The sequence below is a fragment of the Porites lutea genome, chromosome 5 (assembly GCF_958299795.1).
Source record: "Porites lutea chromosome 5, jaPorLute2.1, whole genome shotgun sequence".
Taxonomy (NCBI): domain Eukaryota; kingdom Metazoa; phylum Cnidaria; class Anthozoa; order Scleractinia; family Poritidae; genus Porites; species Porites lutea.
In genome coordinates, this window is record NC_133205.1 from 25,733,448 (window position 1) to 25,748,183 (window position 14,736).

The following is a 14,736-nucleotide window of genomic DNA, read 5'->3' on the forward strand; positions in this document are numbered from 1 at the left end:
GGCGAAAACGCCATGACAATATCTTGGCCGTAGAAGCCATTGTTGAAAAGCTCACTTTTTTAAAATTTGTCTTTTTGTAAAGTATTTTCGTCAACGGCTAGCGCTCTTGTCTTTGGTTAATATGGGCCTTCATGCCGCGATAATACGACTGAGTCCGCTAATACAAGAGGGAGAGCAGCGGTATAAACCATATATAGTCGGCGATCCCCGGATGGTGTCCCTGCTGTGACCCCCCCTTTGAAAAATCCTGGCTACGCCCATGAAGACGATTTTTTCTAATAGTAGCCTGTGAACAGGCTCTCTGTTTGGAGGAAAAATAGCAGCCAAAGGCCTGTTCACAGGCTAACACCATAGACTCAAGTTAATTTCGTGGCACTGGCACTTTAGTAAAATTTTGACTCATTTTAGTTTGGTGATTTTTAGATAACCACAGTCACCATAATTGCGTGACGTTTTGCGTGCCCTTCGAAAGTTTACAGTGTCAGCGGCCTTCTTCATTCTCAGTCTCGTCTCCAAGGCGATCAGGAGCGATGTAACACAGGAGCAGATCATTCTCGAGCGAACACTTGCAGAGAAAAAATATTGTTTTGTTTCAGTTTAGGTTTCCTGTTTTTCTCTTTTGAGGGATTACACAATGAGCGTAAGAACATACAATCCTTCAGTACTGATTGGTAATTGGAATGAAGATATATGCTTGGAAGAGGTAAGGCCGCTTTGAAGATTTTGTTGAGAACAAAGTTTAATAGGTGAGATTAATGTGCGATAAAATGTTTTTTTCTATTGTTTTTCTTTATTCCTTTTTAGGACAAACTCAAAGATTTTCTTGACAAGAAAGAAAGAGGAGAGCTACTGATTCAAAAAGCTAGCAACCTGCTACAAAGTATATTGAAAAAGGTCGGAGTTTGATTCCACAATGTAGACACAAGCTACAAGTAGTTCGCTGTTGCTGTTATCAATACGGTAGCTAGAGTTTATATTTAGCTATAACTCAGGCTTACAATGAGTAATCAGGCTAAAGCATGTTATTCAAAGATTCTTTTTGTCTTTTTTAACACCCTGGAGAGGAAAATAAGATAAACAGATAAACGGAGATCACAGTCTGACAGATGTTGCAAGCAGTTCAATACATTCATGTCTTCCATTCCAACTCTCGATTCAATACTAATTATATATTTAAAACTACTCAAACACCATAATTTGATTTCTTATTTTTCCAGTTTTCCTATATCTGTCTTCGTTTACTAGTATGGTTAAGCTTACTGTGGTTCCATCAAGGCCAAGGGCGGGAATTTTTTCAGCCAGTTTTGTTTGCAAAGGCATGAGTACATTGTGTTTCCAGAGATTAGATCCTTGCAAATAGTAAGGGGGGCAATGGAGGTTGCGCGGATATGCTGGACCTAGAATCTTCTTAAGGTGATTCGCTGGTTCTGCACTTCACATCTCTTACTGTGCATAACAAGGTGGCTGCCATGAAAAAGAGCATCTGAAATAACATTATTCAAATGAAGTTGACTGAACAGAAAATGTTGTCATGTCTGTCTGTTTTTAATGTCTGTGCTTTTAGTTTCAAATTATATTCACCAGTTACGGAAATCACATGTTGTGAATATAGTAAATCACATACCACCCTGTTTATGCCTAATCATGCCTCATTCAGCATTCAGACCTGTTCCATTGGACATTCAGTTTGAGATTTAACTCAGGGCTTTGTGGGAAGCAAAATTTTTACTCAATATGAGGATTTGTCATGTTTCCACAGGTCAGTCTATCAGTGTCTCATGATGGCTACCTCCATTTTGGAGACATAGTTTGCTTATACAATCCATCAACAGAATCCACCCTTTCTGCAAATATGGCTGAGAGCAAAATGCATGATGAGAAGAAATTGGTTGGACCCTGTGATGTCTCTGCATCCAAATCAACTGATCCTTGCATTCGAAATACATTTGTGATACTTGGATGTATGTAAGTAACCAGTCAGTATACCGTTATCATGTCTACTAGTCAGGGCTAGGTAGCGGAAAATAAGTCAAATTTCACGGGATTTTCAGAGACAGATTCACAGAAAAATCGGCCGATTTCGCGGAAATTTCGTGGAAATTTTCAGGGCTAACTTCGCCGAAAAACAATCAGTCAAAAAACGGCTGATTTTGTGGGAATTTTCTGGGCAAATCTCTCTAGATATCGATCAATTTTGCACTGATTTGATGAGCATGTTCAATGTTTTTAAACAGAGACAATCATTTGCTATTTTAACAACAAAGCACTCAAGAACTGAGCCAATGGCAAAGCTTTTAACATCATGACTAGTGAACAGTTTTTCGCAACATATTATTTACACCCTGTAGTTTTGGGACGTTGTTTGCTTGTGGTGGTGATGATGAGCCAAAATGTATGGAAGAACTCAGGTTTTCTAAAAAGCAACAAAGGACTGCTATGCACTTCAGATTTAGTGTGTACTTTCTTCAAGCTCATTAGTTACCTTTTTCATTTTTTACATTTACTCTTTTTCTACTCTTGTACATGTGAATCTCGGGCATTTCTCCCACTTGGCTAGGAATAGAAAATGGAGATGACTGTTATGCAGGCTAATGTATCATTACTTCTGTATCTTTACACTAAGTCAAATTTGTAAGCAAGCTGTTTGTAAGAGATCTTTCAAGTGTAAGTAGCAAGGAGACTACTATACCCAAGCTACAAGTAATAAAGCCAGCTGTGAGGAATTTTCTCTCATCAGTCTTGTGACTCACTTTGCTTAATCTCAAATGGAGCCTCTTGCGCTTGACAGGGGCACCCAATGACTATTTCCTGTAAAATATCTGTTCAGAGAAGCAAATATTGTCTGGAATTTTCTATTACTTGAGGACGGCTAAAAATTTCCAGGTGACTGTTCCATTCATGTACAATATTCGAGGCTAATTATCTAATAAATTCCCTACGATTTTCTGAATTTTAAATTTTCAAATTTCACTGCCCAGGTTAGGCTTATTTTTGGTACAAAATGGAAACCTAAATTTTCGGATAATTCAAAGATGTGATGGAGAGAGGAATTTTCGGGAAAATGATACTGAAGCCCTTGTAATTTTGAAAAGACTTGCTAGCCTCAAGTTCCCCTAGGATGACTGAACAGGTACAAATTTAATAGCGCCACTTAGAATGCATTCTATAGATCTATATTATTCTGGGTAGCCTAAAAAGTGTTTTCTATGTATTAAGGAGGAAACCGTCGTTGGGTACCCCTGACTAAAGCTTTTAGAGAACTTACAGGTTCTCACCGGATAACAATAGCTAACAATGAACATAATTAGTCTGCACTGATGGTATCATCTTTTTGCTTTAATTTATTTTGTTTCGTTTTGTTTTTGTTTGTTCCTTTTTTTGACCAGGCCTAGGGATAAAGGCGAGGTGTTAAGATATAATGAACCATTCATCCTGAGCACGCTGCCTGCAGTTGGAGGAGATGTAAGAATTTCTTAGTTTTAACGCACTCTAATAACACCTATTTAAAACCGTTGGACCAATTTCAATGGTTTCTCTTTTTTTTCTCTCACTTCAACATGGCACTACCCTACATCCTTCAGTGCCGGATCCAGACTTTGAGATAAGGGGGGCCCGGTCATCCATACCCTTAGATAAGAGGTGGGGGGGTCTCAAAAAAAATGTTTTTGGCCCTTTGGGCCTTAGTTTGGTCTAAAAATAAGGGGGGAGCGGGCGCCTCCCCTGGATCTGCCACTGTCCTTATCGCATTCTTTTCACTTTGCAGCTCAAGTTAAAGAGTGACAGAACATCTTTTAACGAATGTGCAAAGAAGTCAAGACAGCAATTAGTGACTCTTGTTGATAATGCGACTTTCATGTGTCATTGGTGAGAACACTTGGGAGTGGTCTCTTTTTAATATAGTTTTCACAGATAAAGTTTAAGAAAGGGCGAAAATTGTTTGCAGCGCAGCGCATCTTCTCGCGATGATTTTGCACGCGCATGCGTTATTTGCTCACTTTACTCAATAAGAGACCTTTCAAAGTCAAGGGCAACCAAAGACTGTTTTCTGTAAAATATCTGTTTGGAGAGGCAAATATTGCCTAGAATTTTCTGTTACTTGAGGACAGCTAAAAGTTTCTAGATGACCGCTCCATTCATGTACAATTTTCCTGAGATTTTCAATTTTTTCAAAAAAAAAATGTTTTGAAAGCCAATTTTTTTCAAATTTCACTCCCCAGATAAGGCTATTTTTCGTAGAAAAAAGGAAACCTAGCCTAAAATTTCCGGATTTAGAAATGTGATGGAGAGAGGAATCAGAAAAATTCTCACTTTCGTACTATGTTAAAATCGACTAAAATTTCGGGAAAATAATACTCAACCCATGAATTTCAAAAAGACTGAAGTTCCCCTAGGATGACCGAACAGATACAAATTCTATACCGCCGCTTAAAATGCATCTCTAGAGATCTAAAGAGCCTAAAAAGAGTTCAGTATCAATGTATTTAGGAGGCGTTGTTGGGTGCCCCTGCAAAGTTAGCCACTACACAGACGTTGTTTTCTTTTTTTGTCTTTTGAAGTCAATAAATCCCCCGCGGTTTTTATTTTCACACGCGCGCTCAACGATCCCTAGCCTGCATGACAGGCGCTATTTTTTCGCGTTTTTCAGGAGAGCGAAGGCAAACGCAAAGCGAGCGAGGGGCGCCAGGCACGCGCCGCTTACCTTCGTTCTCCTAAAATACGAGAAAAAAATAACGCCTATTTTGCGGGCTAGACGATCTCTAAATAGAAAATAAAAGGGTCTGTGAACAGGCTATCTCATAGTCTACCCCATCCTTGAAAGGCGACTGTGCTCTCGTCAGAGTGTATTAAACGGCGTTTTTTCATAAAGTCGTAGGCAGATGAGCAAAAAACAATTACAGCAATTGGAGCAAATGAATGAAGACGGTATACTACTGAGGAGAACTAAAAAAGCCAAAGAAATTATAAAAAATGTATGTAGCCGATGTCAAACTTGGAAAACACATGCGAACTACTGAAAGAGTTTTAGTGTCATCTCTAATACGTGTCCACTTGGCTGAATTAATAGCGGCGAGAGATTTTTTCAGCCAATCGCAGCACTCAGCATGTAGCAATGAGAACCCAAAACAATTTAACACGAAATTATGTTCCACTGCAATTCAAAAGCTGCTAAAATTATCAGTTTGCTCGAGATCAATAATCAAGCATGCAAAATTTCACCCTGATGCAGGACAACGATCTTCGAAATGACTTTAAACTGGTAACTGCAGAAATAAGAGAAAAAGAGAAAAAATAAATACCACTCACTATGCATTGTCTTTTCAGGAAAATTCTTTGTTTTAATCCACAAGATCGCCTAGAGACAGAAGGAATGCCAGTCCCGGTAAGATTTCGATTTACTGTCGTTTCACCAATGAGTCGTCTCGCTAACGTCCTGTTCGCCAGACGTCAACGTGCTAGGTCAGTTCGTCAACTTTTTTAACCAGATCAATGATTTAACGAACGAGGTATACATATTTTTATCGGACTTTTACGTATTATAGCTGAAAGAACAAAAAAAATAAATACATCTGTAGAGCTTTTTTCGTTTCTTAAGCTAAACCACTTAAACCTTGGCGAACAACGTTGGTGAACGGAACGATAAAGAAACTAAGCAAAGGCGAAACGATAAGTCGCCAAGGTTCGGACCTCAGGTAAGAGTCTCAGGTAGAAAGGAATCTCGCCAAATTTAACCAACTGTTAAGTTCAACTCGTAACACGATTACATTTCTTTTGTTGAAGGCGCAAAATACACTCATTCACTTTACCATCTGAAAACCTGGACAGTGAAGCCCACTACCTATGGCCATAGTGGTCATTGTAAATTAAGTGTATAACAAGAAAGCGATTCACTTTATTCGTTTCTAAGGGTTGCGGAAATGTAGATGACTGAGTAGCATGCCTATATTAAGTTATAGAACACCAAACTATGTGATGTTCGGCTATCCATGGGTTGGTTACTACGAGGGCGAGTGACGAGTGAAGCGAACCGCGCGAGGACGAAGCGCGAGGGGCGAAGCTCGCGCGTGAACTCTCACGATATCCCCTTGCTCGCAAGCTATGGGGCCGTACACAAGGATATACATTAGGGCCGTTTATACGAGAGAATAACAGGTTATTATAGTCACGAGCCCATGACCCCTGCTGATGGCTGGAATTTATTTTTCTTCTGTTTTTTTTTTCTCCCGGTAGGCAAACACGAAAATCATACTGAACCACGTCAAAACCAATCAGAATCTTGCAGCCTTGCCGGAGTATTCATTTAGGTATGTAACAGCACAGGCAGCCCAAGTTCAGCATGAGAGTTGTTAAATCATTGATACGGCCATTTGAGGAATACGCAGCGCAATATGGTACCACACGTATTACCGTCGGTTACATCTAAGCGTGTACACATGAGGAAAAAACATGTTCTAATTGGGTGCAAACATGACATGTTTTTCGCTAAACATTCGAAGTTTGGAGTAGGTGGCTGTTGTCGACTTAATTTGTTTCCGCTCAACAAAATATTCTTTGCAAGAATTTTTAGACGTTAAGAAACATTTCTGGAGTCAAGTGTGCTGTTTCTGAGCGAAAAATACACCCGAAAGTTGAGAAAAATGAAATATGACCGAAACGCGCTGATCAAAAACATATAAACAACTTACCTTTGGCACGATGGTTTGCTTTAACAGCTGTCAAACTTCAAATGTTTGGCGGTTAAACACGTCATTTGTGGCACCCTATTACGGAACATGTTTTTTTTGGTCTCGTGTCCACGCTTAGATGCAACCGACGGTAATGTTTAAACTCTCATACTGAGCTTGGGTAGCCTGTGGTAAGAGAACTTTGGCATTGCAGATCGATCACTTCTTTGTAACAGAAAAAAGGACATACTGAAAAAAAAATAACTGATTGCTAAGTCGCAAGTTCTTTCCAGCAAGCTTTAAAATGTTTTGTGCAAATTAACACTTATTGTTACACATCTTCATGTTTTTTTTAGTTTTGTTTGCTTTAGTTTTTTTTCTTTCCAGGTTTCAGTGGCTCATGCTGACACCTGCTTTTCCTGCATAGTCAAGAACCAGACAAAAACATTTTTCAGAAAACACTGAGCTACCCCAGCTGAATTGTCTATGAATTGGCCATGTTTGTAGGGAATTGTGTCAAGTTCACATACTGAAAGAAAAATTAAACTTCTTACTTTCACCTTCTCTACCAAACCGTCAATTTAATCACGCCTTTCAGTTTCCAGATAATGGTTAAGAGATGTCCAAAATTGTCTCTGTTTCGTTGTTTGTGCCAGCCTGGCCTCTACGCGTTTTCGGCTCAGTCAAACGTGGACTCTACCGTGAGCCGTTACCGAAAAGCCGCCGGAACGTTCCCTTTCTCAGTTGCGCCCGTGTACGACGGGGCAAGAGAGAACGCCTTGGGACCAGGCTGGTTTTTGTGCCTGTTCTTGGGGTTGCTTAGGCCGCACAAGCTCTGACCTGACCTTGATTTATGTTAGAACGCCGTTTGGACGAGAGTGTGAGGTAGTAGCCAAAACAGAAGTGGACTCGCATAAAGCAGAGACGCCAAGCAATCATTGGGTTTTTGTGACACGAGAGGTCAAAGACGCGGCCACAGAGCACGAGCTGGAGCGGGAACAGGAATTCAAGGATCTACTAACAAGGCAACAAGCCGCTGAAGCTGAAGGAGCCCCTCCTAAAGAGGAGATACCCGGTGGATCTGAAGAGACTCAGCCCGGGGGGAGCGGACAGCCTGCTCAATAGCACCTCACCCTACCCTTGTCATCCTTTGTTAATTTTAAAAAGATTTAGTTTAGTCTTTTTCCCTCAGTTATAGTTCCATTCTGCTTAATGAACTCACTCTTTCCTGTTTTATGGTTTCTTTTATTTATAATAGTTGTGACTTTCGATCAATTTGTAGTTCATTGTATTTTCACTCTAGCTGTAAATAATCTCAAAACTCGTGCTCTGTTAATAGTTGAAAGTAAATAAATTATGTTTTTGATGCAACTGAGTTTACGTTGCCGATATCTGACAAACCTAATGCCGACTAATACTACACTAACGAAGCGATTATTTTTCCCCCTAATACTTATCTTCTAGATAAGGATTTATCCGGTGGATAGCTCTATCAGGGTTTGAACAACTGGGGCATCAGAGCTGCTGCAGTGAGTCTGCTTTGCGCGGTCGAAACGTCACGATAAATACAATGTATCTAAGGGTTGATTTCCACTGTTGCGTAATTGTTCCGTGCGAACGCACGTGGAAGTTACGTGCTTAAATGAAATAGAGGCAATGTATGAAAGGCCACGCGTAACATAAAAGTTGAGGGTGGTTCAACTTTTACGTATACGCGTGACCTTGGCGACTACCGTGAGACAAGCGACAAACGAAACTATTAACCCCTTACACACATGCCACGATAAATAACATGTTTCATGATAGAAGTATATTATGTTTTCTCCAATGTTCCCCTTATTGTTTCGTATTTTATTAGAAAATAACCAAGAGGTCCGAGAACCGACCCCAATGGTACAACATGGTCCAGAGCATAAAAGGTGACTACCCTGGTCTACCCACGACCTTCCTTTCAACCTAACGGTTTCGCTCGAATTGAGGACGGAGCAAGCATTGTAGCAGCTAAGACAAAGTTAATACCGTCGCGTCAACAATTTTTTCTCGCTAAAAAACCGAGACTTGCGAATTCGACCTTTTGTTTTGTTTGCTCGGTGGTCTGCGGGGAAAGGAACAGGTTTTCCTATTTGGCTTATGGCCAAAACGTTCGAGAACGGTTACCAAATGCAGGTTACAAAGCAGACGTTTTTTTTTTTAACGATTCTCAGAGGTTCCTTAAAAGAAATTGAAAAACTAAGGGAGGAGGGGCTGGGAGAAAAAAGGAATACTCTCCTCTTGGAATCATTTTTTAACTCGCCCCAATTCTCTATCAGTTTGAACGTCCAAGATGGCAGGAGAACATTCGATCGTTCACACTACAAAATACGCCTGCTTTGCAGGCTAGCATCAATCCAGTTTAGCGTCCTTTTTACTGTTCGCAATCATTACCCAAGCAGCGGCCACATGAATTCATTCTCTTCTTACTTCTGCTGGGCTTAAATTAACATCCGTAATCTTTTTCTAATCTCATCATTGTCTATTTCAAACTGTATTGTAAAATTTTATACAATATAAACACAGTAATGTCTGGTAAAAAGAAAGGGCAAAACGCTTTAACGGACATCAACATATTTAGCCTGTTAGAACGCGCAAAGTTCTTATATTGTGTCCTGTTTAAAAGTTTTTCCTCGATAATTTCTTTCCAAAAGGACAAAATAAAAATTTTAAAGAGATTTCCTTGAAGTGTACTGAAGCTGCTTCAGATCGTATTTAGGGTCTATAACACTAATCCTTCCAGTCAGGATTGTACTCCAGTGTCTCTACAGGTCGCCCAAGCTCAATATGAGAGTACGTGCGGTTGCGCAATTTTAAAAATAATTCTAAAAATGTGGAACTCTGGATAAAGGAAATTGCTTAAATTGCAACGGATCGGGAAAATAACCACACAGGAAGGAAGAAGACACCAAGTAAACAAGGTAAAGCGTATTTTATTGAAAATTCATGCGAGTATTTTTCTCCTCGAATCTATACCCATACAAATCCTTTATAATGACGGCCATTTTGAAAATTACGCAACCATTGAGCTTGTGCTTCCTGTGGATAGAAAAGCAACGCACTTTCTCTATTTATTTTTTCTAAAAGAAGTTATTTGCTGGCTTATAAAAAATAGAGATAACTAATTCTGAGTTTAATATTTTACTAATACTAGCCTGCGAGCAAGCTCTCCTATTTGGGCGAGCGAAGCGAGTCTCGCTAGAACGCGCGAGCGAGCGGCGGAGCCGCGAGGGGCACGCCCAAATAGCAGAGCTTGCCCGCAGGCTATACTAATACGAGAATTTACTTTTTCCGGTCATGAAAAAATACTGTTCGCTATTTTTTTTACATTTCTTTAATCTTTAATCGTTATTTATACACTGTTAAAATATTCATCAGGTACAATAAATTCTAATGCAATGACTATCATCAAGAGAGGATAAAGGGGACAGATAAGGCATCCCCCCATACACACCCTATTCCATAGGTAATTCTATATTTAGAATCGGGATAAAGTTACCTCGCGCGCTGCGTGGATGTTTCGTGGAGGTTTCGCATGACTAAACGAGGTGCAAAACATGTCGGGCGAAAGGCAATGAAAGCGTAAAGAGATCGAGAGCATTTCTGAATATTGAAGCGAAATGAGTCGGCGCTCACCTGGGAAAAGGGAATCGCTCGACTCTTTAACAACCCGTGAAATCAGTTTAACTCGAAGTTATCGTAACCTCAGTGCTTTAATAAAATGAGAAATTTCGCCGGTCTATTGAAACCGGTCGTTTGTACAATAAAGCAAGTAACAAGTAATATTCATGTACATGTAATTAGTTTTACAAATTTGAATTTTATTGTAGTTTTTTTAAGTTGTTAAGCGCTGTTGATCAGTGAATGTAAATAGCGCTCTAGAAGTTGTTAAATTATTATTATTATTATTATTATTATTAATATTAATAATAGGACGCCAAGTGTCATTTTTTGTTGAATAATAAAAGACTAATAAAAGAATAAGTATCAAACCAGAAATTGCTCTCTTCAAACTGTAAATTATAAATGAACCTGAGAGAATATTAAATATATTGAGTAGGGTGGATTGAGGCACAAATGGCTTAACTCGCTTTATGGCTCCAGTTGTAGAAGCGATCTTTTTACACAGTTTATCAATTGGGAAATGCCACATTAAATTTTCGTCGATATATCAGTCCAAGTGATTTCACAGAGGGAACTTGATCAATCGGAACATTATCAATCGAAAGTTCGAGTGTATCAGATAGAGTACTTAATCTTTGCCTGGAGCCGATCAACATAAATTCAGTTTTTATAGCGTTCAAGGTGAGTCTGTTAGACACAAGCCATTTGCTTAGCTTTTCAAGGTCGTGAGATAGACTAGACTGAATCAAATGCAAATCAGAACCAGCATAAGTAATGTGGGTGTCATCAGCATACATTGTAGGTATGCTGAACGAAAGACAGTTAGGCAAATCGTTAATATAAATTAGAAAGAAAAGAGGGCCAAGGATCGTTCCCTGTGGCACACCACATTTAAGAGTGGTGAGGTCAGAGAGACAACCGTTAACTGAGCACCGCTGTGTGCGATTCGTCAAATACGATTTAAACCAACCAAGAGTTTTACCTTGAATTCCACACCGATTCATTTTAGTTAGTAATATCTTATGATCAACAGTGTCGAATGCCTTTTTTTAAGTCGAGAAACACTACAGCATTGACGTAGCCACGATCGATATTAAACGCCCAACTGTCAGTGGCTTTTAAATGAGTGCAGTAACAGTTAAGTGTAGAGACCGGAAACCAGATTGTTGTTTAGAGATGATTTCTTCACTATTTAAGAAGTTGTATAACTGATCTTACACAATCCTCTCGAACACTTTGGCGACTACGGAAATGACTGAGATAGGTCGGTAGTTGTTTGAACTTGCACATTTCTAGTCGTCAGGAAATATGCCAAACATCAGAGATTTCTTAAACAGATCGTATAACGGGCCTGAAATTATATCAGCACACTCACGAATCAACCTAGCAGAGATATTATCTAACCCTGTACTTTAGTCTTTGGCAATTTATTTAGATGGGTAAAGACATAACTGGTAGTAGTTGGACGAAAACAGAATTTGTTGTAATTTTCAGTAACATTTTTTAAATGAATAGACTCCCGGAACATTTGTTGTAAAATTTATTGCTTGCCTGCCTCTCCTAGGATTTTCGAACATCTAAAAACTAGTATAATTGCCCATTTTTATAGCCGGATTTTTACCCTAAAAAGATCATCTAGACTTTCGGGAGCCTTTTATTTGGCTGAAATTTTCGAGAAGGTAAGTTTTGATCCCTATAATTTTCGAATCACTAGACTCTCAGCTAGGGAATCTGAACAGATGAAAAATTTTTAGGGGGTGAAAATATGCCTATACCGTTTAACTACTAAAATACGTTTAACAATGCTATGTTTGAGTGGTTTTGAACCATATTCTGGTTGGATGCCCCTGAGACTCCTCGTCGGAAGTTAAAGGTATTTCGCGGGCTAGTCTGGGCCCAATAGTTGAAAAGTGTTCGTTAAAGGCGTTGGAAATCTCGTTACAGTTACAGATAGAGATGTCATTTACTTTCACATCCTTTACTATCTGGTTGCTCTGACGACGAGACATGAGGTTGTTACTATAGTTTTCCAAGCAGGTTTCCAAGTCCTTCGGGCATTTCCTTCGGATTGAATAGAACTATTATGATAGTAGGATGCCTTGGTGGTTTTCACTTTATTGTTGATTCGATTTCGGAGATTTCTGTAATTGCCCCCGTCTTGACGACACTGTTAATGTTCAAACAGGCCATTTTGAAACCACGTTTAGCTGGTAAAGAATTAGACATATTGGAAGGACCCGAACTACCTGAATGAACTTCGTTGTCTACTAATTCTGGCAACGTTTGAGAAACTAGAGTTAGAATTAGGAAATCAGTTAGATCTCATAAAATTTACAAAGTTCTTTTGCAATAGTTCGTTACCTTCTCTGTTTAGGTGCAGTACACCTTTGTTAAGTCCTTTTGAACTGATGTTAGCATGGCTGATGAGTTTCCAGTTATTTTGGTTGCAAAATTGTTTTAGACGTTTGTTTACCGCTTTGACGGCGTCGCGGTAATCATCATTCCTTGCAGTTAGTTCAGATATAACTATTTCAGACTCGGAAGCATTCTCAACCTCTCTCACTGGCCAAGTCTATGATAGCATCTGCCACATCGCTCGGTGTAGATGATCTTAGATCGTTGGTACCCACATGTAGACAAATTTGATGAGGAGACTTATTAATTGTAGGAACAACATGCAAACGCATGTCGCGAATTGTGGCTCCGGGGAACGGCTTGATAACAACCCGTTGTCCCACAGTCTTAGCTAGTTTTATTGCCTGAACATTCTTTATTATGCAGTCACCAACGATGACTGTGGTCCGCTCGTTGTTTATTGTTTGAGACGCGCGATGTCAGTAGAATCTTTCTTCCAACTGGTAATTGACGCTCTCTCTTTTTGTTTCTGGGCATTGTCTTGTTATCACTTCCTGTCACCCAAGGGGTTTCCTCATCATGCAAATTTTGCTCATTGATATGTTCATGTTAATTTCGTTGTTTAAAAGTTTTAGAGCAATCATTAAGCTTTCATTTTCATCTTGAATAGATTTCGCTTCACGCTCTAAAGAGTCGTAGCGGTCTTCCACGTCGCGCAGTTCTTTAAGTTGTTGGTTTCGTCTCGTGCCGAACACAATAGCAAAGTATCAGTTTGGTCAGAGACGGCACTCGTTTTCTGGCGGGTACTTCGTATGTCATATGCATTTCTTATATGTAGCAAGTACAACGCAACCGCCATAACATTGAATGAAAACAACGAAAAAGTCTTCACCTCTTACATCAAGCAAAACATCAATAATGCTCTAACTGAGCATCAACTTACCCTCCTTAAAACAAATAGAAAATTGAATTTTTATACTACCTTTAAGAACGATAATAAAAAAGCAGAATTCTTAAATATGATTAAAAATCCACTTCACAAAACCTCACTCAATAAATTTCGACTAGGAAATCATCGATTACATATTGAAACAGGCAGACACACAGTACCTAAAACTCCCGAAAATTTAAGAATATGTTATCTATGTCAGACGAATGAAGTTGAAAATGAACTTCATTTTCTATTCTTCTGCAAACTTTATGACAATTTACGTTTAAAATTCTTCAGTGAAATATCTGATAGATATACACTTTTCAAGGACTTAGATGTGACTTCAAAACTTTTATTTCTCTTTAATAGTATAGATCCCTCTGTTTGTAGATCAATTGCTGCTTTTGTTTTTGAATGTATGCGTTACAGACATGATATGTTATTTCAGAAAAGAATATAATCTTTTTATTTTGCCATATATTTATAAATGATATATTTGTACTTTATTCATAAGTATTAGATAGGTAATGCCATGTATAGATATGGAAATACCTTAATAAATTATTGTTATTGTTGTTGCATTTCTACCCATAGCCATGTGACTTCTTTGTTCTCCCATCACCAAACAAACCGCCAGCACGGCAGGCTACTGCTGCGAGGACCTTGCACGTTACATGCTCGTTAGAGTTTAGTGAGGCCACAAAAACTGGACTTCGTTTCTTGAAGAGTCTGGATACAACAATGGTAATGTACATTTGATTCAGTTCAGATTTTTGACGACTTCGGCGGAAAAATGACAGATGAGACGAAAGCTTTATTTCGCGTAAAGCTACGTGAAAATTACGGCCAACAATGGCCAACAAGGTTGCGTTCGCTTGCACGCGGCTAAAAGTTTGACTAATGAAAACTTCGGGCAGTTTTTAGATTCTGGGACGTGTTTTGCATTTTTCTACGAAGTTCCGTGTGTTAACCTCCTAGATTTTGCCGCCTGTGCGGGGTATGGAGTGATTCTTTTATGTACTTAATTCAATGTATTAGGTTCGGCCCATGAAAAATTCGACGTCTGAACTAAGCTGAACGAGTTAGGGGGTAGTTTATTACATCAGACCTGGACGAACTCAGACCGGTATGAGT

General features: G+C 39.2%; 1 protein-coding gene across 1 annotated transcript; it reads left to right on the plus strand.

The window, feature by feature from the left end:
- Positions 1-512: 512 nt before the first annotated feature.
- On the plus strand, positions 513-8,037 carry LOC140937024 (cilia- and flagella-associated protein 161-like). Its single transcript, XM_073386547.1, has 8 exons — positions 513-703; positions 805-894; positions 1,760-1,965; positions 3,387-3,462; positions 3,764-3,864; positions 5,323-5,380; positions 6,229-6,302; positions 7,523-8,037. The coding sequence occupies exons 1-8, from the start codon at positions 635-637 to the stop codon at positions 7,785-7,787; spliced, it is 939 nt and encodes a 312-aa protein (XP_073242648.1). The 5' UTR covers positions 513-634; the 3' UTR covers positions 7,788-8,037.
- The last annotated feature ends 6,699 nt before the right edge of the window (positions 8,038-14,736 follow it).